Below are 24,236 nucleotides of genomic sequence, written 5' to 3'. Positions count from 1 at the left end.
TTGTCCTACTAGTAGGTATATGGCTACAGCAGCAATAGTTAAGTGGCTGTACTATTCATACAGGATGTGCCCATTGGCTTTTATTACAGGTGTGTTTTGGATCAACAGGGTTTCTGTCTTTTTTTGTCCTGAATTTTGTCAATGGTCAATGGTTTTTGATAAATGGCTATATACTACAAATGTGACAAACAGACATTAGGTTGAAAAACACTGAAGTATTGCTTTCAACATGAACAAACTGTTTCTTGTGCTTCATATGCTGTCTTGTATACCTTGCTCCTGGTAGATGTCCTGCTGGTACGGAGATTCATATGGAGAGGGCTGGATGTCTGCGTATTTGATGGTGTCGATGAGCTCCTGCATGGGCACATACTCAGTCATTTCCTCTTTACTCATGTCCATGTAACCACCATCGCTCACGCTGCCAAACGACACGTAGCTATAGGAGAAAAGGTCGAAGAGAAAGACAAGACAACAATCCATTGACTGTAGTCAGTGATAAGGCTGTTACAATGGCTAAGCTTAGAGAAAGTCAGGAAAGCTTTTTAGATAATGGACATTATGAGAAAACGGCTGCATCTAAGTACACTGAAGAAAATATTGCTTCAGCTAAGTGCACTGTAAAAACTATTTTCGTACTTTTGTACTGCAGCCAAAGAAATGTCAGGTTATGGGAAAGTTTTATATACTGGTAATGTGTAATACCGCTCAAATGTGTGGACTCACGTCTCATATCAATATTTCACGTTATTTTACATACAACAAAGCAGGGTTGCTCCTACTTGCTTACCCTTTCCCTGAAGGCACTTCAGAGTCCAGGCAGATTTGGCTGTCGCCGTTGGCTAGGTGGTTCTTGTTAGCATAGTGCTGCAGAAAGCTCTGCTTGTTTCTATGCAGGTAGTCTACCAGATCTCCATAGCGACAGTACTCCGTCACCAGGTACAGCGGGCCTGGGTGGGTAAGGAGGTGGGGATATTTTAACTCTCCACATATCAATAATACCACTGTTCATGAGTGTTTGGTCTTGTTCGATGTTGGTGGTGTTTGGAGAACATTACCTTGTTTGGTACACGCTCCCAGCAGGTTGACAATGTTGAGGTGGGGGCCCAGGTGGCTCATGATCTTCAGCTCAGACATCAATGCTTGAGTTTCACTCCTGCGTGCTGTTGCTGCAGAACACCATTAGAGGCAGTTAACAAGTGATAATATCCAAACCGCAAGAGAAATAACTCCTTGAACCCTCCACTTTATTTTAAGATTGGATTGAATTGGATTAAACGATTGTTGTGCATACAGTTCAAGTATTACATTGAAAAATGCAGATAATTAAAACTCAGTACTCAGAAATAAATAAACACATTAAAATAAACTGTTGATATTATTATTGTGTTCAGTGCATGTTCAGCAACTTACACTTGAGCATTTTTACAGCAACTTTAGTAGAGGATTGGGAATGGCCGAGTCCGTATGCAGTGGCCTCCACCACTCTGCCGAATGCTCCTGATCCTAGAGTACGACCTGAAATACAAGTCATGTTCAAGTCATGTTTGAATTGTTTCATTTTTTCCTTATAGTATTTAGTTCTGCTCTTGAACTACAAGACTGATGGAAATGCAATGACTTGATATGGTAACTTCTAATAAACTTGCATAGAGCGAAATTCCTTGTATCCTCATTTTTGACATTTTTTATGTTTTGACATCATTTCTGGCAATCTGGTAGCTGTTCTTCACATTGTATTAAAATCTCATGCTGAATGGACTGACAGAAAGTTTGGAACATTTTTTTTCTTTTCTAAAGAGGAAAAAAAAGACATACTAGAGATAATATTTTGAAGATACTATCTTTTTTTTATAGTTTGACACTAGTTTGCCAGAATTTGATAGTATAGTGTGTCATTAGACATGCTGTTTGTGCTGTGCTAGTTGATGGGGTATTAGCTTCTATAACTTGTGAGCTGAGTTAACTTCATAGCTCCAGTGCAAAATGAAAGAACTGAAACAATGAACAAATGGAAGGTCCCACTGAACTGTCCCCAGGTCATACCGAGTACCAGGCTGTCTCTGGGCATCTCCCAGGCCAGGTCATATGGCAAGTGGATGGGGTCCACATAGATGTATTCATGGCCATCCAGACTCACTGACTCAATCACCTTCCACCTGATCTCATATCGTGGCTTCTGTAGAGATCATGACACACACGCACACGCACACACACACACACACACAACAGTTATTAACAATGTAGTTTCTTTCAAATATGTAGAATGAATGCTGATATTTGACCCAGAAAACTATGCTCAGATTTTACAGATGAACACAGGTACTATACAATCATTAAAAAACACAGGCAAACCCCAGACAGGCTACATAGAGGAGCACTTAAACACCACTTTAGTTTGTTGCTTGCAGTTTGTTGGGGTAAATTTGTCCAAAAAGTGGAGATGCCACTGACCTTCCTCCACACAGCAATGAGGATGATGATGAAGATGATAGCTATGACAACCAGAGCCAAAACAGCAGCCAGAACAGCCACCTGAGAGAACAGTGCTGGAGATAAAAAGTGCACATGTTAGAACTACTCCTATAATCCAGTCTACAGGGTTATATATATATATATATATATATATATATATATATATATATATATATATATATATATATATATATATATATTTATATATATATTGTGTTGTTTTTTTAATTCTGCACTGAACTTGTAAACACAAGGAGCCACGTTTCACACTTGTATACATGTGTGTAAAACACTGAATTTGCATTAGATCATGACACACTAAAGAGAGTTCAAGAGCAAAGCTCCAGTTGGTTATGAAACGCAGCAATGTATGTTAAAGGCTGAAGTGTGTGTAAGAGTGTCTATGTGTGTGTGTAAAAAATGTGAGAACAAATCCATATAAAACCTTTTAAGAAGAGTCAAATAGCTGGAAGTATACTACTACAGCTGTGGGTCTAAGAGAGTGAAAGAACTGTAGCACACACATAAACACACACACACGTGTGTCTGTTCAGATGGCTTTACTGGGCTGCTTCAAAGCGACATGCATTCTGGGTGTTAATGAGGCAGGATTTAAAGGGATCAGGGGCAGGGACCAAAACACAGGCCCAGCTGGTTCTGTGTGGAGGTATGTTTAAACCCCACTGGCCCATAGTTTATTTACCCCTCCCCTGGCCCCTATAGTAAGCTCACCTACAGAGGACCCTTCAGAAAAACTGATTTCAGCTCCAACATTTAAACCATAAAATAGCCCACACAGATCTGTATCCTGTTAAAGGGCCACACTGCATGCTAATGAACAACACATGTGCTTTGAGGGTGCACTACAATTGAAAAGTTTGCTTTGTCATATTATTGATGGATGGATGGATGGATGGATTGATAGATGTCAGACAGGATAGTCAGACAGAATTATTAATAATAAAACAACATAAATCAATAAAATGAGGTATAAACACAGCATGTTAAAAACAAGGTTTAAAATATTGTAAAAAGTGTGTTAGATTATTATTATTATTATTATTATTATTATTATTATTATTTATATAATGGTTTATATATATGTCCAAATGTTTATAAACACCACCTCTACTGAATACACTGGAGCAGTGGAACTGTGTTCTCTGAAATGATGGTGATGGTGCTTCATCTAATACTTGATGTGGTGTGGAGTTAGGGGTGGGGTGAGATGGGGTGGTGATCATCCAACATCCTGACCTCGCTAATGCTCTTGTTGCTGAATGCAATCAAACCCTCACAGCAATGCTCACATATCTAGTAGGAAGCCTTTCCTAGACAGTAGAGATTGTCCATATATCAAATGACATATTTTTTTAATTTTTAAAAAAATAAATAAATTGAGAAGAAAATAAAAGATTAAGAAAATAAACAGTGATGTTTAAGAATGTGGGAAAAGTGTGTTTTCTGTAGTGAGTGTGAATTTATTTACATGTCATTTGGCCAGGGGTGCCTAAACTTTTGCATAAGACAGCACATTTCACTCCTGTCAGGCAAAAAATATTTCCATTTTTCCATTTTACGTCATTTATTATGCTGTAACATAATAATTGCTTTCCTAAATTTCTGAATATTCGTTTGCTGAACATTAATAGCATCATATTGGAATCTGCATAAATGTCTGCATAAATGTATCTGTAATAATTATTGAAAACATTGATTTCAGTCTTTAGAGTGATGGAGTTTGTGCCATTATTCATAAGTTCACTGACACATGAAAACACAGAGCTGAAGCACTCACTGTTGGTGATGAGTCTGATGTCCCGTGCGCGTCCTCCTCCCTCGTTCCTGGCCAGACAGCGGACAGTGATCTGCTGTGGGTGGAGGAAGATTAGCTGGCTGTGCACCTGGTGGATCTTGCGTGTGTCGTTGTAGGTGGCATTAGTCACAATGCTGATGCTTTCGTGATCGGACACCAGGGGGCTCCACACCAGGCTCCTGTTACTGCATCTGAACAGCATTTACAAGCAAGAAGGAAACACATTAAAAGGATGATATACGGTCAGGAAGATAGGTTAACTGACACACCGAGGTGCTTGTTGTGCATTAAGATGACAGGGGTTATAGATAATTCATATGAACGATTTTTTCAGAAGTGCACTCAATGCTAAAGGCTTACCATTGAAGGCCCATTGCCATGATGGAGGGTGTGCTCAGGGCCAAGCGCAAATGGAACAGCTTATGCTGTAGAGGTTGTGTCTATTCACGTATTTCCTATCCATTATAGTGTACATTAGAGAGGACCGTAAAGGTTGTAGGTTTATATAATGGCTACAAAGCTATTGCATAACCCACGAGTTATGACACATTATGTGTGTTGTTATGCCTTTACTCCTTACATCATTATTAATGAACGGGGGCCACCCAAAGGTTGAAATTATGTACTACAAAATGCTTAATACTCTGCATATTCGGTGTGATGGAGATTTTTGAAACGTGAAAACTTATGAACAGTGAAAAAGTTGACCAGTTCAGGAGCCAGTCCTGTGTTATTGCCAGTCCAGTCCGGAAGCCAGTCCGGTGTTATTGTTTCTGGCGGAAACCTTTAGTGATTTTAACATCAAAAGTCTGGAGCTCTCTGAGGCTAAAACACAGCGGTAATTGCTGTGTAGTTATTTGGGTTCAGCAACTTGTGTCTTGACCAAAAATCTGCTTTTAAGACCCCACATCTGTTATAATTAGAGGCCAGTCTAAACACATTTGTGCTCTGCTGGCCCCGTAATAGCATGTTGTCACTTGTGATGTAATTTAAAGACAGATGCTTAACTTCCAGAGGTTACGAAAGTCCATAGAAATCAACGAGTTCAGGCAAAAAAATATATATATTTACGGATTAATCTTGATCAATTACAAAAAATAATATTTTTGGCTTCCATATAAATGTGCACCAATTCTGAAACAAATAACAATGATACTGATAATGTGAATAATGATTATAGTGATAGTGAATGATAGGAATAATTGTAAAAACCCTACAAAATGGACAAAATGTGTCCATTACCATGGGTAATGGTTTGAGAAGAATGAAAACATGTATGGATGGAAGTCCCCGTACTGTCGTCTTGTTCTTGGGTCAAAGATATTGTGTTTTAACTGGATATATGGTTTTAATTTAATTGTTTTTTACCTTATAAATGATCTGCTCATATCTAACACATATAGCATCATTTCTTGATGGTGTTAAGGTGACTTAATTAACCATTTATTAGTAACTGAATGATAGTTTAACCAGAGCTGGATGGTTCCACCTTGTGAGTCCTGGCTCCTCCAAAGGTTTCTCCCTCTAGCTTTAGGGGAGTTGCCACTGTTGCATTTGGCTCGCTCACTTGTGGTTACATCTTTTATTAGTTTTTGTTTTTCATTTCTTTCATTTCTTTTTATCTTTCTATTTTTGGATTTCTATAAAGCTGCCTTGTGACTTTATTTGGCTTTACTTGACTAACTATATTTGCAGTGCTTGCACAGAGTGAGGTAGGGATGTAGAAAGTAATAAGAATTCCATATTGGTTTGGTGAAGTTTTGTAGCTGGTAAATAAAGGGTGTGTGTATGAGTGCTGTGTCTGAGAGACGACTGATGACTGATAGTTTTTGATCTGGTTGACTTGGCGCACACTACATAATGTTAAGGATACTGTGGCTGACACTAAAGGTGATGATGCCGGTGATGATGACAGAGCACTCACCTTTGCATGCTGTCACAGCTGAACCATTGAATGCTGGGAGAGGGAACGCCCTCAGCCACACAGGTGACGGCATGCTTCTTCCCCGGCAAGTGATGATCTGACAGCTCGGTTATCTGAGGGGGAACTAACCAGAGAAAAAGATATTTGTTCTTGTGTAGACATGTACTGGTGTGTACAGTGTGAACAGAATATGGACAGTTTGAACTTTGGACAGTTTGGATTGTCACTGAATTTAGTTACTTGCAGTTTCATCAGACACTTTTAGCCGGTTAACTAAATCCAAACACCATGGAACAGGTAGTACAGCAGGTAGACTGAACTGAATCTGAATTGTGGAGTGTGGCACTGATTGGATTTGTAGCTAGCAAGATAAATAAAGCTAAACTTTGCCATTGCCAGCTACAGATCCAACACCATGATATATGCTTTATTAGTGCTGCTTCTCTACAACAGCCACTTAACTTCACTCTCTCATAGTCGCTCTTTATCAGTTATGTTAATACATACTGCATTTAGATTGTTAGATTTAAAATCCATTTAGTAATCATTTTAGTAATCTACTTAGATTTAGTAATCATACGGCTAAGATACAATGGTTTAAGTCATCAATTTAAATTTGAATGTGCTACTGGAAAGGGCTACAATATGTAAACGTTTGCGTTGGATATATTTTGTAGATCATTGACTGAAATAATCATTGGCTAAAGTACTATTTTGCTATGCTAAACACTGGTAACTGTGTTTATTGTTTAACTAGTAACAGGCCATTTTTTATGGTGTTAACATTAACGTCACCTTTAAACAATTAGATGTGAAAAGTTAACAACATGGAAAATGGCTGACAATGGCAGCTATGTAAGGTTAATAATAATAATAATAATAATAATAATAATAATAATAATAATAAATATAAATAACATAGCAGAGTAGTTAATTTGGCTATGATGGAACAATATATAGCATTGTTTTATATCAGGTTAAATGCACTTAGAATACAGATTGCCATGATGTGCACTAACACATATTAACTGCACTGTTAAAATTAAAGAATTATGTACCATCCATTTTGATTCTGTCTTCTTCTCTGCCAAGTTAAAAGGTTGAAGGGCTCCTCAACTCGGAAACTCGAGTATCAAAATTATTTTCCACTAGAAATTACAATTTGAGTGGGTGTTCATGTGCAACTTCCAAGTAGAAGTTTAGGTGATATAGGTGATATAAAAATAGATTCTATATGCATTACTCCACACTCTTCTGAAACAGAACCCAGATCAATACACACTGATATGATATGATATGATATGCAATTTCCTCACGGTGCATTAGACTCTAAGGTGGTTGTCTATGTGTGGAGAGGAAATCACTGGACAAGTTTCTAACCCTTCACTTCGAGGTCAAAGGTCATCTCTTTGGAATCATCTTCATTGTCAACATGGATGGTGTAGTATCCTTTCTGCTCCAGGCGGATTCTCACCAGAGTTAATGTGCTGATATACCTATAGAAAAGAAGGCCACAAAAATTATGAGCACATTCATTTGATGCACAAGTAATGTAATGGCTAACTGGATATAAAGGTGCGGCTCACTTGCGGTAAACTGAATCATTTACTGTCTTCCTAAGCTTGTGATTACCTGGTCTCATGTTCTTGTCTCACGTTGATGATGTTGTCTCCAGTGATGACAGCACCGTCTCTACTCCAGCGGATGTGAGGTTTGGGGTAGGCCTCCACCTCCACCCTCAGCCTAACGTTTTCATGAAGCTGGGCCGAAACGTTGGGGCCCAGGAATGAACTCAACGCTACAAAACCTCTTTCTGTAGATTGAGACAAAAAAACAGCTCTCATTTGTGCTGCTCCAGTGTTAGAAAAAAAAATGTGGAATACTGGAAATGATCTTCTAATAAACCTGCTGATGCTCCGCCCATAATATTTATTTATTCGTTTATTTAGTTATTTCTTTTGTCAAAGTCCCAAAATTTAGAGTTTGCTGTTAATTCCAAATAGAAATAATTTTGTATGCATGTAAAACGTCAAGCTGTTAAAGGGGACCTAATAAGTGATACTGCCTTTTCCTTGCCAATTCATGCACATGCCATTTTTCGTTTTATCTACCATGCAAGAAAGTCAGTTAGTATTTGCTGCTCAAAGTTTCATGCCTTTCAGCAAACACTTCAAACTTTCACCTCCCCTGCTGGTGGGGAGAACTGTGAACAGAACAGTATAAAACAGCAATGTAATGTCACATAATGCAAACATTTCATGACTGTGTTAATGATTAATTCATATTCTTATTGTTGATATTATCAAGCTTTATGTGGGCAAATTAGATCATATTCTGTCTTTGTTATAGTGAACTGGGCATATAGCTAACAGGTTTGACTTTAAATCTGTACTAAGATGTTATTTACTGGTTTATTTGGCCACAAGCCAACTTACGCAGTAACATAGATAAACATATAAAATTAGTGCTTTTCTACCATTTTTTAAATATCTGCATTAAAGAGTCTTTCGTTCTTGTTGGATGCACTGTGTTTTTTACAGACTGAGCAAGGGAGTTCATTCAGACAGCAGTTTGGATCAGAAAGCACTTAGAGCAGCAATATGTGCTACATATATGACTTAGGCTACAGTTCACAGCAGGTAAAAAAAATAAAATAAGAAGAAAATTGTTTAAAGAAACCAAGGACGCAAACCAAAGAAGTAGCTGCAGCTAAATAACGTGCCCTTTTTACAGTGAGCTCAAACTCAATTTCCGTATTAAGTCAGCCACTGGAACTCCTAGGGTGGCTCAGCTCAGCTAGGCTATCCATAACAGGGTTGTGGGTTCAATTCCCGGGCTCGGCAAGCTGCCACTGTTGGGCCCTTGAGCAAGGCCCTTTACCCTCTCTGCTCCCCGGGCGCTGGAGTTGGCTGCCCACCGCTCTGGGTGTGTATGTACTCACTGCCCCTAGTTCACTAGTGTGTGTGTGTTCACTACCACAGATGAGTTAAATGCGGAGGACACATTGCTGTACAGTGACAAATACGTGCACATTTACCTTTGATGGCTCCTGTAATGCTGGTGAAAATCAAACCAAAACTTTACACTCTTTTGCACACGTGCATCAGTTTAGGAGTGCGGACTGTTCAGACAAATGTCACATATAGGTCACATTAAAAACAGGATTTAATGAGAAAATCAGATTTGGGCTACTTGACCTGCTGTGTGAACATTGCCTTATATTCCTGATCATGCATTTTCTTGTTTAAAATGTGAGTTTCTGACACTAACAAAACAAGAATATATGGATTTTCGGTTTAATTACATAATTTTAACTACATATTCAGTAAATGCACAAACATTAATGAATCATTGTTATGTATAGAGAAGAATAGATTAAATGGCAGATATGGGGGCCACTCATGAGCCTGCAGAAAGAGGTTAAAGATCAAATTAGCAAGGATATAAAGCTTTAAAAAATGGCTGCCTGAGCATCCCTCCTTCCTTCACCTGCTGAAAATAATGTACTTAGCCCAAGCTTTATAAAGCTAATGATGATATGCTCCATGCATAATTTACACTTAAATGCTGTCGAGTTCATTATCACTTACAGTAGTGTAATGTACTTTGTAAAGCACATTCCAGGTAGCTAATCGTGTGAGTGTGCTGCAGAAGCCATTCACAAAGCCTCCCATTGAGCAGCTCTTGGCTTCTAGGTGTCTTTTCCTCTCCTCATAGAAACTCAGTGTGCTTGCCTGGAGCCTCAGCTGAAGAGGAGAGGCGTAGTTAAAGGGGCTGCACTGTGTGTATTAGCCCTACTGCTGTGGTTTTGCATGAGGTAGGGGCACACCGTGTAAATACAGCACACCTCATTTCAAAAGAATGTCAACATTCACATGCATGATTTGCACCCTGCGGAATCCTTAAACATTGGGTAGCGTATGCCATGAAAGCGAACGCTGAAAGCCTGAAGGGCTTAAGCTTTAACTGGCTGTTTAAAACATGCTGCTGGTCAGGTTCATTCAGGTTCACTCAGGTTCACTTCAGTAGTCGGTTCCAAAAATGTCAGTCCATGTAGTGCATGCATTTTATTCAGCTTTACAGCGGCCATTTGCAATTATCTGCAATATTTTTCCTCGCTACGTCTGACGTCTGCTACACTACACTACAGGGAAATGGGCATTAATTTCTGCAGTCTTGAATGGCATGTCTGTGCATATTATAGGACTGGGGCATGTTCTTTATATTCCTTAAAGTTTTGTTACTTTGAGTAACAATAAGCAGAGACTGACATGAGGGCAGATGTGGCCTAGCGGCTAGAAAAGCATGCTGAATGAATCAATGGTTCTTTTTTGTGCATCACTAAAAGAATTTATCTTAATCTCTATGTAGAACCATGATAACTCGAAGAACTGATCTGAAATCAGTTAAAATGTATTTAAAAAATCATTAACCATTTCCCTCCATATACAGGGGCTTACCATCACAGAAATGTAAGTAAGCAAAACGACTAAGTGTGAGATTATGCATTAATCTTGTGTTTAGTGCTTACCCAGCACAGTGATGTTGATGCTGACTGAGGCCTGTTGGTTCCCCACATCCTCTAACGCGTGGCAGACGTAGCGTCCGGAGTGCGCCAGCGTGGCATTCGATATGTTCAAGCAAGAGCGCATGCTGACACTCGACAGCACGTCCGTCAGGGGCTCCACATCCACCTGAGGACCAGATGGTCACAGCTAGGTTAGAGAACAGCAACAGGATAGTTTAAGAAACCTAGGGCAGAGTGTAACAGCTGCATTTATGCTGTACCTGAAAGATTGCATGCCTTATATGTGAAGTGTGTTATTTCTCACTGTACAAGAGAGCTGATCAGGAAAGATGGAGCAGATTGCAGCTATAGTGAGTTTACTGGTATCTTTATACTAAATGCCATTTGACACATGACTGGGCAATACATGCACTGTTCTACTATTTATGGAATACAAAAAGACTATACGCTTTGATCATATCTGGAATTTGGTTTATGTTCATGTTCTGTTGTTCTCTGATAACAATCAAAGGTCACACCAATCATTTCCAACTTCTAGAGGCTACAGCAGTAATATCTGATAATCATCATCCTACCACAACTTGCAGATGTTTTAAACAGCTGTTATTTTTTACCTTTACATCTTCTAACTTTTTCCGCTTAAGTACAACTAGTTTGCTGAAGGTAAAAATATCAGCTGTTACAAAATGTTTGTGCTAAAATTCTGATCAGATTTTTTCTTTACTGGGTGGAATTTATCTAAATTCCTAATTACTTGAAACCATTAAGTGTGACATTTTAAGTCCTAGTAATTTGTTACTGTTAACTAAAACAGCCACCGCACATCATTTGTAATACATAGACAAATAGAAGCATTTTCTCCTAAGTACCTGATTAAAATTGTCTACTTTAGTTAGTATAATTTAAGTATGTTCATCAACTGAACAAGCACATTGTGAATTTTAGTTTTTGTAATATCTGTCAAATATATATTTCTTTCAGTTTCTGAAGTTGCAAGTTGTCTGAACACGTTCTTATAAGTTGGATCTAGGACTGCAACAACGTTTGCGTTTGCAACAACTATTTTAGTTGGTGACGTCATCAGGAACGGTTCTGGGGGTACCTGGACCGCGGATTAAAAGCCTAAATTTAACCATAACAGTGTGGAATAGAGCTTTACTGCTGCAGGTACTTTTAACAGTAATAATACCCTCAATCTGAGCGCAGGGCTACAATGAAGACATTCAGACTGAGCAGCTGTCATGTGAATAAAGCCATTAGGCATCATGACCATGCATCTGCAGCCACATCACTCTAGTGTGTGAGTGGAGAGACGAGTTATATCTGTGAGGCATGAGTCTGAGTCTCCTGTAGACACAGACTACTGTAGATAAGGAGAAATTTTGAAGTAAGTCAACTGAAAGACATCATAAATGAGAAGACCGGTAGATAACTGATTCTTGTAACGCTTAACATGGCATTAAGGAATAAAGTCCCACCCTTCAACAAAAATAGCCAATCCGCTAGCTGGTTACGAATGAAAGCGGGCTGACAATATTGTGGCTTCGGCTGGACCGTGTCAAAATAAAAGTCTTAAAAAGCTTAAATTACTGTCTTACAATTGTTTCCATTTTTTGCTGATCTGAAAATAATGTGAAAACTGAAGGGAAAACTTGTTTGAAATTTTGACAGAAATAAATACAGGAAAGTTCATTAAAACAGTGACTTTCTTTGTAGTGTCTTCGTTGTTAGTTAGCAAATGCGTAAAACAACCTTAAGCTAATTTTAAAAGCTGGTAACTATATAAGCCTTATTTAGCAATTTAGCAATTCATAACCTAAATAAACAATTATTTGTTTTAATAAACAACAGATTATTTGGCTATCAAAATAGTCAGTAAAACATTAGTTAAATTAAGAAGGACTATTGTGATCAGTTTCTCCAAAACTACCGGTCAGCATCTACTGCTTTTTATGACTCCAACTCCACCACCACAGGACTACATCTTTTCTAATGTCCTTACTGGTCTGAAAAAGAGAATCCACACCCTGATTAATGTTATATTTAATGTCAGGCTTAGCACATTCCAGGAAAAAAAAATGTTTAATCTTCCTGGCAGCTCTTTCTTTTTCAGTTTACAAGTTCAAGCTGCTTCTAATGTGTTTGGAGCTCCCCGGGGAACAGAAACTGGCCATTCATCAAATTAGTAATATCTATTCCTCAAGTATAAGCCACAGTCTGACCTCTACAGTCAATTACTGTCTTTAGAGAGCAGTCACAAAGCCAGTGCTAGCAAGCCTGGTATGGAAATAAAGTCAACAAAACAAAAAATCCTGCAGTTATTAAAAATCCATACATATTTTATAGTAAATTGAACTGTGTACAAATGTCTTCCGCTCGTCCTTTTTGGGTCTAGAAAACTTACAGTAAATGAAGTGCATTACAGTACATTACAGTGCATAAATAGCTCATTTTATGTTTAGGTATGCCATTAATCTGTTATCCTTCATAAAATCTTATTCTTTATTGTAAAATGAACTAAAGGGTTCCTTAGGTACTGTATAGAGCCCTGGTAACTCAAAGGAACATATGTTTTAGATTGCATGGTTATTCTTCTGGTTGGATTAGTGAAAACCCTTGTTAGTAGAGTCTTTTAAAAATGAAAAAGGAACCAGAAAATGGTTCAACTAGTCACTGTTTCAGTACCATATGGAAGTCTCATCATATTTTTTGTCATTATGATCTTGGAATGTGAAAAGCTGGTATTTCAAAACAAGCATGGATTTAAAGCCAAACATAATTGCACCCGGACACTAGCCTGCAGTCAACTGAGAATAAGAACTTGCATCCTGCTACAGCATGTTAGCTCCCACACAGGGGTCCTCATTCTCGGCCTCTAAATGACTCTCAGACTCTAAATAAAGGCCTACCTCTAAAACACACTGTTCACCACTGGTAAATACAGCATATAGCAATTTACAGTCTGACCTGTAGTTTATGTTATTTGGTTAAAATCAGAGGGACTGTGTGGCTAAAAGACTTTTTTTGTAATATGACAATTTAGGCTATAACATTTTGCCATTTGGGTCAGTTTAAAAACATTTGATCACACAAGTTCAGAGGACAAGTGGACCCAAGGAACATATGGAATACTAGTTATTTACTCTTCTATGAAATAAAATGCTGCCATTATGTCTTCTAAATAATGTTTCCCTGCATCCCTGTCCATTGTAGCAGCCAAGGAAAACACTAGCTGCTCATTGCCCCCAAATGGTCTTTCTGTCAGCAGCTGGCTTGTAGTTTTTCTAGACTTTATGGTTTCAGAGCTCTCAGTTTGCAGGGCAATGAAAAGTGGGAGCATTTAACTTCTACACAGTTCTACAGTTAACATCACAGTCTTTGAGCTGTTAAGATAGCGTTGAGATACAGTGGGTGGGAAATGGAGATCACAAACTTTTTAATACGTGTTTTTCTCCTTCTCTCTGTTCTGTTTCCCATTATTATTAATATAATAATAAATAAGTGACTGCTCAGCAAAAATGCCTCCTCCAGTCTCTTCCCTTCTTCGTCTCCTTCTCCAGCAGATTTAAAACTTTAATAAAAATGTGTTGTTCATTAGGGACTCTCTTGGACTAGGTGTGGCGGCCCATCTTGAGGTAATTTAGGCTGTTGGAGCTTCTCCGGAGGGGTCGCAGTTCTGACACGAAACGGAAAAAGAAGACGAGGAGGTTTATTTTCAGCCCACTCACGTCTTTGTTTGGGAAGTCCCAGGAGAAGAAGACCAGCTCCACTCCGTTGGCGGTGCAGTTAACGCTGAGCGGCTCGCCCTGTTTTAGCACCGTCTTTGAGGCATTGATGTGGGCGTCGAGCACTTCAGGAACTGTGGCCATGTGCACAAGAGACAGATAAACACACATAAACACACAATGCAAGCATTGTTTTAACACTGCATGTTACAAATCATCTGGTTATGAAAAGGAGGGGGAAATTAATATAAAAGAAGTGACGAAAAAACAAAGCAGACAGATGTGGAACACATGTGGAGCTGTCTGCATGTCATGGGTTTTCTCTCACCGGGACCGAGTCGCTCATGACCTGCTGTGTTTGGACGTGAACAGTATAGTGAGTATACTAAAGACAAATCAGTCACAAGGGCAGAGTGTAATACAACATATTATTAAAGAAATGCTTGTCACAAAACCCAAACAGGTTGTCCTCCAGCAGTGAGGGGTCAGTTTTTGTTATTTACTGTGTTTACTTCTCCTGCCATTAATAGGTAAAGTATTTAAAGTATATAAATAAAGAAAATAAAGACTAAGTTAAATAAACGTCAGCCGAGAATGCTCTGTTGTGTTCTGGTGAATAATATATACATACAGTGGGGAAAATAAGAATTGGGTACACTGCTGATTTTGCAGGTTTTCCCACCTACAAAGAATGGAGAGGTTTGTAATCTGTATCATAGGTACACTTCAACTGTAAGAGACAAAATATAAAAATGTTATTTTTATTACATTAAATAAGTATTTGACCAAGTTTGCACACAGTTCAGAAGGGATTTTGGTCCACTCCTCCATACAGATCCTCTCGAGAGCTTTCATGTTTCAAGTTTAAGCTCTCATGTAGTTCTGGGCTGATTCTTGACCTTTCTCAGAATCATCCTTACCCCATCTTGCATGGAACCCCAGACCAAGGAAGATTGACAGTCATCTTGTGTTTCTTCCATTTTCTAATAATTGCAGCAACAGTTCTCACCAAGCCAAGCTGCTTGCCTATTGTCCTGTAGCTCATCCCACCCTTGTGCAGGTCTACAAATTAGTCCCTGGTGTCCTTAGACAGCTCTTTGGTTTTGGCCATGGTGGAGAGGTTGGAGTGTGATTGATTAAGTTTGTGGACAGGTGTCTTTAATACAGGTAACAAGTTCAAGGGCTGCTCTCTGCTCCCCGGGCGCTGGAGTTGGCTGCCCACCGCTCTGGGTGTGTGTGTGTACTCACTGCCCCTAACACGTGTGTGAGTGTGTGTTCACTACCAGATGGGTTAAATGCGGAGGACACATTTCGCTGTACAGTCCACACTGTACAGTGACGAATACGTGCACCTTTATCCTTTATCAGTGTGATCCGTGCAAAGTTTGGACATTGGACATTGAAAATGCTTAGTAACACGTTGTCAGAAAGCACAGCTTAAAGTACTTCAGTTCTTGTAGTTATAATTAACTTCACACGTTTCTTTGTATGTTACTGTAGAAGCTATCCTCTTTTCTGCTTCAGGTTTTTATATGAACAGAGAGTTTGATGTTTGCATCCAGGACTTTTCAGGAATGCATTCTTCCCTCTGCCTGTGCCATTTTTCCAAAGCCACAGGCAGCAAAACAACCCTAAAGCATCATAGATCCACCCCCCGCCCAGGCTTTACAATTGGCAGAGTGTTGTTTTCAAGAAGTGTAGTTCCTCAGACACTTGTTTCCAAAACTCTTTATCTTATCTTGGAACCCACAATTCCTTAATGACATTACGCAAAGTACGGAAAACATAATAGCTTCCCCCTGCCTTGTGGGCATCACTTACTTTCATCAATGTTAGTACAATGTTCTCAATGTTAGTACAAGGTTTAGAGAGTCAGAGAATTTATAAAGCTTGGAAATGTGACTGAGCTGACAGCTCATAATTACAATCAGTGACATTACTCCTAGACCTAATACCCTAATCGTGGTCTATAGACCAAAAATCTTAGCCTTTTTTTTCAAAGCTTAGGATGTTACAGTTTGTGCACAGGCCATGTTGATGATTACAATGATTTTTTTGTTATAAAAGTCAGATAACAGATATCTGTAAATATGTTACCTACAGTGACAGTATGCTATTTTTCATTAAAACAACAACAACAAAATGTGCCATTTGGCCAGAGGTGGCCAATCTTTACATAAAACTTAAAAAGATCAATGCATTGTAAAAACACCCTATGCATTTCTTACTACAGCTGAACTTCTACGTGCTAAAGCCCAGCTTCATTCTATGTAGGTATTTTCTCCTGCCTTACGCACATACCTAAGATGCTGAAGACATAGTATGGGATGGACCACTTCTCCACTCCGTTCAGTTCTCCTCTGCATTTATATGTCTGGTCATCCAACAGGGCAGTGTACCCCACGGTGGGTGAATACTCGCCGTTCACCAGGCTTTCACTCTCTCTGTCATGAAGGGTCACATTTATGCGGGGGTCCGTCACAAGACATGGGATAGTCCCTTCCTCTCCAGTCTTAGTTACCATAGAATACTCGTTCTCCAAAAACCACACCTCAGGGTCTGATAAGGGGGAGCACAGAGACATGTGATGTTATATGGTATACAAAACACTCCTTACAGGCATTTATTACAGTTTTAAAGTTCAGAATCATTGTTTTCAATTCTAAAATCAGTTACATGCATATAATAATATCCAATATACATACACACACAAGTCATCATTACAGAGGTTTTGAACAGTACTGTAGCTATTAGCTGTAATTATTTTAATGATTAGCTCGGTGATGCTTTGTTTCTCACCAGGCACATAGATGGCCACCTCCCTCTCTTCTACATCAGTCCCATTCTCCAAACACACATACACTCCTGTGTGCCTCCACGTCACATTCTCCAGATACAGAACGCTAGAGGTGGGGGTCCGGTTCTCTGTACGAAACTCTGGAATGTGTTCCTCTCGTTTAAAGTGCCAGCTGACCGGTGCCCAGCCAGAACAGGTGATGCTGAAGGAGGAGTTAGAGGCCAGGTTGATCTCTCTGATGCTGGGGTTCAGCTCCAGAGCAGAACCAGCAGAGCACAGCAGCAGGAGAGCTTTACCCAACACAGCCAGAAACAACATTGTCAGTTATTTGTATTATTATAAATAATGGTATTAACAATAATCAATGGTTAACACACTTTCTGCTTTTTTCTTTCATTAATGGTATAATTCTAGAAATAGGGGTACAGTTTGTGTCTCCCAGATATATCTTTCGGCACTACAACTGTAATACCACAATATAAATATAATGTATATGAAAGTCTCACTATAAAACAAACAAACAAAAAACAAACAAAAACGCTTGATATGTATTTTAGGCACAATTTATGCACAAAATATGAACTAAATGACCCCCAGCCAACACATTATTGACTATCTTCACCTCCTTTTTATACATACAAATTGAATTTTACACTAAATAATTAAGTCTAATGATAAGTCAGTTGTTCTGAGTTCACTCTATTAGTAACAGAATATCCATTTTCTGCAGAATATGTCATTTAAAAAATATATATTTAATGGCTGCCCCAATATTCAACTCTGTTACCTCTCAGTGATGTCCCATTCTCTGGTGGGAAACATGTGGAAGGTAGTGAGCTTCTAATTCCATTATACTATTTATACATTATACAGTTTGTATACAATGTTGAGGATACACCACCAGTCTCTTAATTATGGGTCAAATCTTATATTGTGATTTTGAGTGAATCTCATACTAACTTAAAAATAAATGTTCAACTCTGTTAATGGTTTAAATGCGTCAAATAGTGTAATGATAACAAAGACCTAATATTAAATTCCAAAATTGGGTTTAGTTTTATTCTGGTGTGATGGGTGTGTACCTGTACTGCTTAGGTGTTGCTCACACTAATAAGCGTTAACAAACGTTGGCTCCTGTGCTGATTTGTGCTGAATGCATTAAGAAGTTCTCCTCCAGTTCTAGACGTTAGGTGTTACTTTTTCTTTCTTTTTTTTTCTTTTTTTTTAGGTACTTTTTTATCCTGCCACTTTTTCACTCCTACTTAGGTTATTATTGGTGTGCTACTTCTTAGGGACTCTACCCACTTCTGATTAAATCTACAGGTTTTTCTTCAGAATCTGAACTGCAAGTTGTACAGTTGAAGCATGCTATAATGTTTACACTGAAGAAGTCAATAGATCATAAGAATAGAGACTGTTCTTAAAAAATATTAAGACAAGAGCTTAGGCTTTGACCTGATACTTACGTATCTAGACAGTTTAGAGTTAAGTGGAGCTACAGAAGCTTATTTTCTTAAGTCTTGCAGCACTGATATTTCAGCCCGTGTTTAGTCTGTTACCTGTTATGAAGGCAGTCAGTGGGAAAAGGCCGACCCGGACTCCCTCCATGGTGACCCGTTGGTGGTGGATTGTTGTTATTCTGTAGACAGCGAGAGAAAAGTGATCAGATTCTGCCAAGTATCATAACATCCTGAAAAGAGCTGAGTGGTCTGAAGACCAGAACCACGGAGGAGCAACTAAATTAAACTGAGCAGAAGTCTTCCCTCCAGAAATAAGCAATGAACTAAACAGCACTAAACAACAGCAAATGAAACGGCAGGCTCAGAAAGTGAGCTCAGCATTGCTCTGCTCATGGCTCCAATCTCCAGTCTTTTTATCATTAACCGTCTGATACAGTGCTGTGTGTTGATCGATGCAGAGAGTGAGTACACGCAGAACTCAGTAGAACAGCCGGTCCAGGCCATGCTCCACTGCACACACACAGAGAAGCGCTTCACACACTTAGTTACTGCTGCATTGTTCTTCATCTCTCATGGCTCTCTGGCACGCACTGGCATACCAAACAATAAACTCAGTTGCCCCCCTCCCCCAAAAAATATTACAGAACGTTCTCTCTTCATCAGGCGTGAAACACCGTGGAGAACCAGAGGGCAGGATTGGGAGGATATTTTATGGTGTAAAGGAACAGCACCTTCTAGCTGACTATTCATCCGTCTACACAGGACACTAACTGGGGACGCTGCCTCCTTCGTTCACGATGAACGCACCAGCCATCCTGCAAAAGCTTGAGAAGCTCCCTCATCACCTCTCTGGAGAACAAACACTGATGTTTGGTACAAATGGCTAATTAGGGTGATGCCGGTGACCCTGCTTCTGTTTTACGTGCTTTAAAGGTCACTGATGGGGTCAAAGGTGGCAGACACTGAAAACTTTACTGACCAATGACAAAACAGGATGAGACTGTCTGTAAATAAACAAAGTGGGGGAGAGAAGAATGCTTGAGAGAGAATTGTAGATAGAGAATGGAAAAAGAGAATGAGAGAGAGAAGCGTGTGAGGACTGAAGGAGAGCGTGAGAGAAAGAGAGTAATAAAGAGAATAGAAAGAAAAAGCAGACAGAGAAACAGTGAGAGAGTCATTATGAGAGAGAGATAAGGGTAAAAGAGAGAGAGAGCAAGAGAGAGAAATAGACAGTAAGAGAACGAAAAAGAGACAATGAGAGAGATAACGATAAAAAGAGGGAGTAATGAGAGAGAGAAAAACAGAATGTTAAAGAGGAAAAAAACATGATAGAGACAAAGTGAGAGAGAGAGAGAGAGAGAGAGAGAGAGAATAAGACAGAATGATAGAGAGACAGGGAAAGAGAGAAAGAATGATTGCGGATAATGGGAGAGAGAGAATGATAGAGAAGGAGTAATGAGAGAGAGGGGGATGATTGTTGTGGGTGGACAGAGATGGAGCAATCAGAAGTGGGGGGGGGGGGTGTTGATGTCTGGAAACAGTTAAAGCCAGATCACAGGCCAGGACGCAAACAAAAAAAATCCAGGGTGGGAAAAGTATAGAGGGCGGAAGAACAGAGCACAAGGCGGAGGCGGGGGACAGACGAGAGGAGGAGGAATTCTGAGAAGGAGTTGGTGAAACATAGTGAAACATTATGTCACGGAAATGTTCTGAGCTCTTAAAGGTACTGGCATCTCTAAAGTACTATTTTTAACTCCGAAATTAGCCCTGAAGACAATTCAGTGACTACCATCTGACTCAGAGACTACAGTCTGAATGCCCTAATAAATAACAGATATGAAATGAGCACAGTAAACATCCCGTACTGAAAACCCCATGTTCCTCAGTGATGACTAAACGAGTGTGGTGGTGAAAAACTTAGTGATTTACTGCACATGTTCTGCTCTACAGAGCTGCTTCACCTATTACTAACAGCTCTGAGTACTGAGGAAATAATGTCAATACAACATGACAACACATGCATTAGTAGCAACTATTTGGAATATGTAAGTTATAAGTTTAATATAACATTTAAAACACTAATGTTAGAATAAATATTAATACAGAAAATAACATTAATACTAAAAGTAGTGGTTTTACATCACTGTGCACATTAAAACATCTCCAAAGCTCTCCTCATGGGAGTCCAGTTAATACTTATAGTTATCATCCAACACCTGCTTTGGTAAATCAGTGCTTAATTGTGTTATATCAGGTGAGCTGGTGATGGGATCCAACACATCCAAACACTGGCTGGGGCGTCCAAGAGAAACCTGGGAACCAAGCTTTATTCTCAAACCCAGCTCCAAAGAGCTCTACTACTTTTACTGTATTTGTGGTTTTATTGCATCTGCTTTAATGCAATTTAAGAAGCAAAACCACTGTTATTGCAGAGATTTTAAATAATGTACTTATGTGCCTAAAACTTCAATACTGTATATGAACACTATATGAACAAAAGTATTGGGACACATTCCCAACACCCCAGACCATCCTAAAAGTACTCCAGAAAACACAGATCAATGCTGGGGGGGGCTTTATACCCCTTTAGCCCACACCTGGCATTAGGCATGGTGCCAGGAAGTTCATGTTTCTTTGTTCCAGAGTCATATTCTATTGGAAATACTTTGGCATCGGCAATGGGTGCAACTTGAATGAGTAATTGAATGCATTTATTAGAAAAGGGTGTCCACAAACTTTTTAACATGTAGTGGAAATGAAGCATATAACACAGAAATATATTGTATCTAAAATTCCTGTAAACCTTACACATAATAGTAGTGCACACACACACACACACACACTGTCTAGTGTTGTGTGGGAGAAGAGTTTAATGAGCTGCATTAAGGAATGAGTTTCACACACACATTTCTCACAATGGTCACTCAGGGACTTTCTCTGCTGCACAATCAGTTCATAAAATGCTAACAGTCCCTCACTGGGGGGTAAAACAGAGGCAGAGGGAAGGAGAAGTGGTGTTATAATTGTTTGGGGGTATGTGTATGTGTGTGTGTATGTGTGTGTGTGTGTGTGTGTGTGTGTTTGTGGTTAAGTATGTGTGTGGGGGGGGGGAGGTTATGCTGTGTATGTTCCCAGAATAATCTTCAGTTCCTTTCCCATGATCTCTGATACACTTGGGACAAGTCAGGGGGGCACCCAGGCTTTGGGGTCAAGCTTACAGTAAAGACGATGTCGTGTAAAACTGAGCCATGCCAGGAAACTGTACATCAACATAACAAGGAGCCATCATTATCATTATTATGGGGAGGATCCAGTACCAGATTTTGAAGCAATCGTAACAGTGAAAAAATGTGATACGTCAAAACAAAAAAAAAAATTGTGTCAGGGAATGTAGTCTATACAGTTACACAAAATGTTTGATATGATTACATGGCATACACTGCATTTCCTTGTCCTACCTGAATTTTTATTTTTTTTTTTGGGGGGGGGGGGTTGTAATCACTGTCTAATCACAGCTGTGCTGAATTTAAGGGGTGTGGTTGTAATGATCGTCCAATCACAGTCCTATCTGAACTCAGGGAGTGTGGTTGTAATCCCTGCCCAATAACAGACCTGTGCTGAACATGGAGGGTGTGGTTGTATTTACTGTCTGATCACAGTCCTACCTGAACCTAGGGGGTGTGGTTGCAATCACTGTCTAATCATAGCACTGTGGTGAAATGTGAGGGGTGTGGTTGTAATCACTGTCCAATCACAGTCCAATCATAGACCTGTGCTGCACTGGAGGGTGTGGTTGTAGTAATTGACTTTACAAGACCTTTACAGGTGACCTGTGGCATCGGGCACCATGACCTTAGCATATTTAAGTTATTTTTGTATATTTAAGTTTTGTATGTTATGAGACTAGTTATCCCTCCTTGGAGCACTTTTGGTAGGTTCTAACCACGGTATACTGGGAACGCCTCACAAGACCTGTCTGCATTTTTGGAGATGCTCTGACCCAGTGGTCTAGCCTTCACAATTTTGCCCTTGTCAAAGTGGGTTAGATCCTTATGCTCACCCATTTTTCCTGCTTCTAATACGTAAATGTCGAGAACTGACCATTCAGCTGCTGCCAACCCCATCAGGTGCCACTGTAACTAAATAAAATCAATGATATCCACGTCAGCTGTCAAAGGTTTTAATGTTATGGCTGGAGTATAGTATTGCTGCCTTATCTCTTATTACTACCACATTTTAAAAACACAATGACTGGATATGGAATGAACAGTGTTTTGCTTTCAGGCTTTAGAAAGATGAAGTGACACAATGACACAATAAGGAAACTAAATCATCGACACTGGTAGAGGCTGCATTGCAGTAGATCCATCACATTCTCCCTGTGAAGCCCTCACTGAATGGGAAAGGGGGAGAGGGAAATAATGTTTGGATAAAGAGCAAATGAATAAGGTGGTAAATTCACTGCCAAGCGGCACAGGCAGGGAAATGAAAGGAGCTTTGAATGGATTCCTTTCAGAGAGGAGAGAGAAAGAGAGAGAGAGAGGGAGAGAGAGAGCGAGAGAGAGAATACAAGACAGACACAAAGAGAGGGTATGCAAAAGAGAGAAAGAGAGACGGTGAGAGAGAGGGCAGGGAAAGCAAAAAAGAAACAAGAGAGACACAAAAACAGAGCTCAGTAGAGAGAAGACAAGCATAAGAGAGAGAGAGTGAGTGGGAATAGTGGTTGGATATTGGCAAAGATTTGATGACCAACTGTGTGGCCGATTTTTTTGGCTGAATGTATTGACGTCAGTGTCAGGATGGGGTCTTTTACATGTCCACTCTCCTCCCATTTGTAGGGTTTGCTGCAGAGGAACACCATAGCTGACCGGTATCAAGGTTTTCAGGAATATACCCAAAAGAGTGTTGCCATGAACCTGCAGGCATATACTGAAGCCACACAGAGGCTTGGCAAGCTCCTAAAACTGAGGCCATGGCCTTTGTGGTTTGCATACAAAGATCCTGTCTGAAACTGTACTACATCAGAGTGCAATTAGAGTAATCTCTCAGACTGGTTTTATATTCAGAACCTCAGATGCATGAAACCTATATAAGGCTAAATTTCACAACATTTTTATTGCATGGACCAACCCTAAAAAAACACAGATATTGTACCATGTGATCACATTAAATAACAAAATACATCTACACTCTTAAAATGAATGGTGTCAATTGAAAGTATTAAACATAAAGGTTCTCTACCGATTAAAGGTTTTTGTAGAGCAGTCTAACTAAGTAAATAACTATTTAGGAACAGTTAATGTTAATGCAACCAACAATATCTTGTACACATTTCACTGAAACGTACCACAAAATAATTTGCAACATTTACACAATCATGTTTGTATGTATTATAAGTTTCACAAGGAGCTCCCGTTCACTGGCGGTGCTGTTTTACCAAGTACACACAATCCAGCCTGTCATGTCCTCAATGAAGAATTGAGAAAAGAGCAGTGGCAAGTACACACACTC

General features: G+C 39.4%; 1 protein-coding gene across 2 annotated transcripts in view; it reads right to left on the bottom strand.

Annotated features, from left to right (window-relative positions):
- The window catches only part of pdgfrb (platelet-derived growth factor receptor, beta polypeptide), a 48,921-nt gene that overhangs the window by 9,236 nt on the left and 15,449 nt on the right, over positions 1-24,236 (bottom strand). For both annotated transcript variants that reach the window (XM_072668279.1, XM_072668278.1), the window contains exons 2-16: positions 18,825-18,904; positions 17,268-17,555; positions 16,770-17,027; positions 14,472-14,602; positions 10,747-10,909; positions 7,848-8,028; positions 7,596-7,711; positions 6,216-6,339; positions 4,274-4,482; positions 2,455-2,549; positions 2,047-2,179; positions 1,414-1,518; positions 1,059-1,169; positions 791-950; positions 273-439 (exon numbers count right to left, since the gene is read on the bottom strand). In XM_072668279.1, the coding sequence (XP_072524380.1) occupies positions 273-439; positions 791-950; positions 1,059-1,169; positions 1,414-1,518; positions 2,047-2,179; positions 2,455-2,549; positions 4,274-4,482; positions 6,216-6,339; positions 7,596-7,711; positions 7,848-8,028; positions 10,747-10,909; positions 14,472-14,602; positions 16,770-17,027; positions 17,268-17,555; positions 18,825-18,873 (2,290 nt within the window). In that variant the 5' untranslated portion in view covers positions 18,874-18,904. The remainder of the gene's footprint in view (positions 1-272; positions 440-790; positions 951-1,058; positions 1,170-1,413; positions 1,519-2,046; positions 2,180-2,454; positions 2,550-4,273; positions 4,483-6,215; positions 6,340-7,595; positions 7,712-7,847; positions 8,029-10,746; positions 10,910-14,471; positions 14,603-16,769; positions 17,028-17,267; positions 17,556-18,824; positions 18,905-24,236) is intronic.

Source organism: Salminus brasiliensis, chromosome 2 (assembly GCF_030463535.1).
Source record: "Salminus brasiliensis chromosome 2, fSalBra1.hap2, whole genome shotgun sequence".
NCBI lineage: Eukaryota > Metazoa > Chordata > Actinopteri > Characiformes > Bryconidae > Salminus > Salminus brasiliensis.
This window is presented reverse-complemented; position numbering and strand designations above follow the sequence as displayed.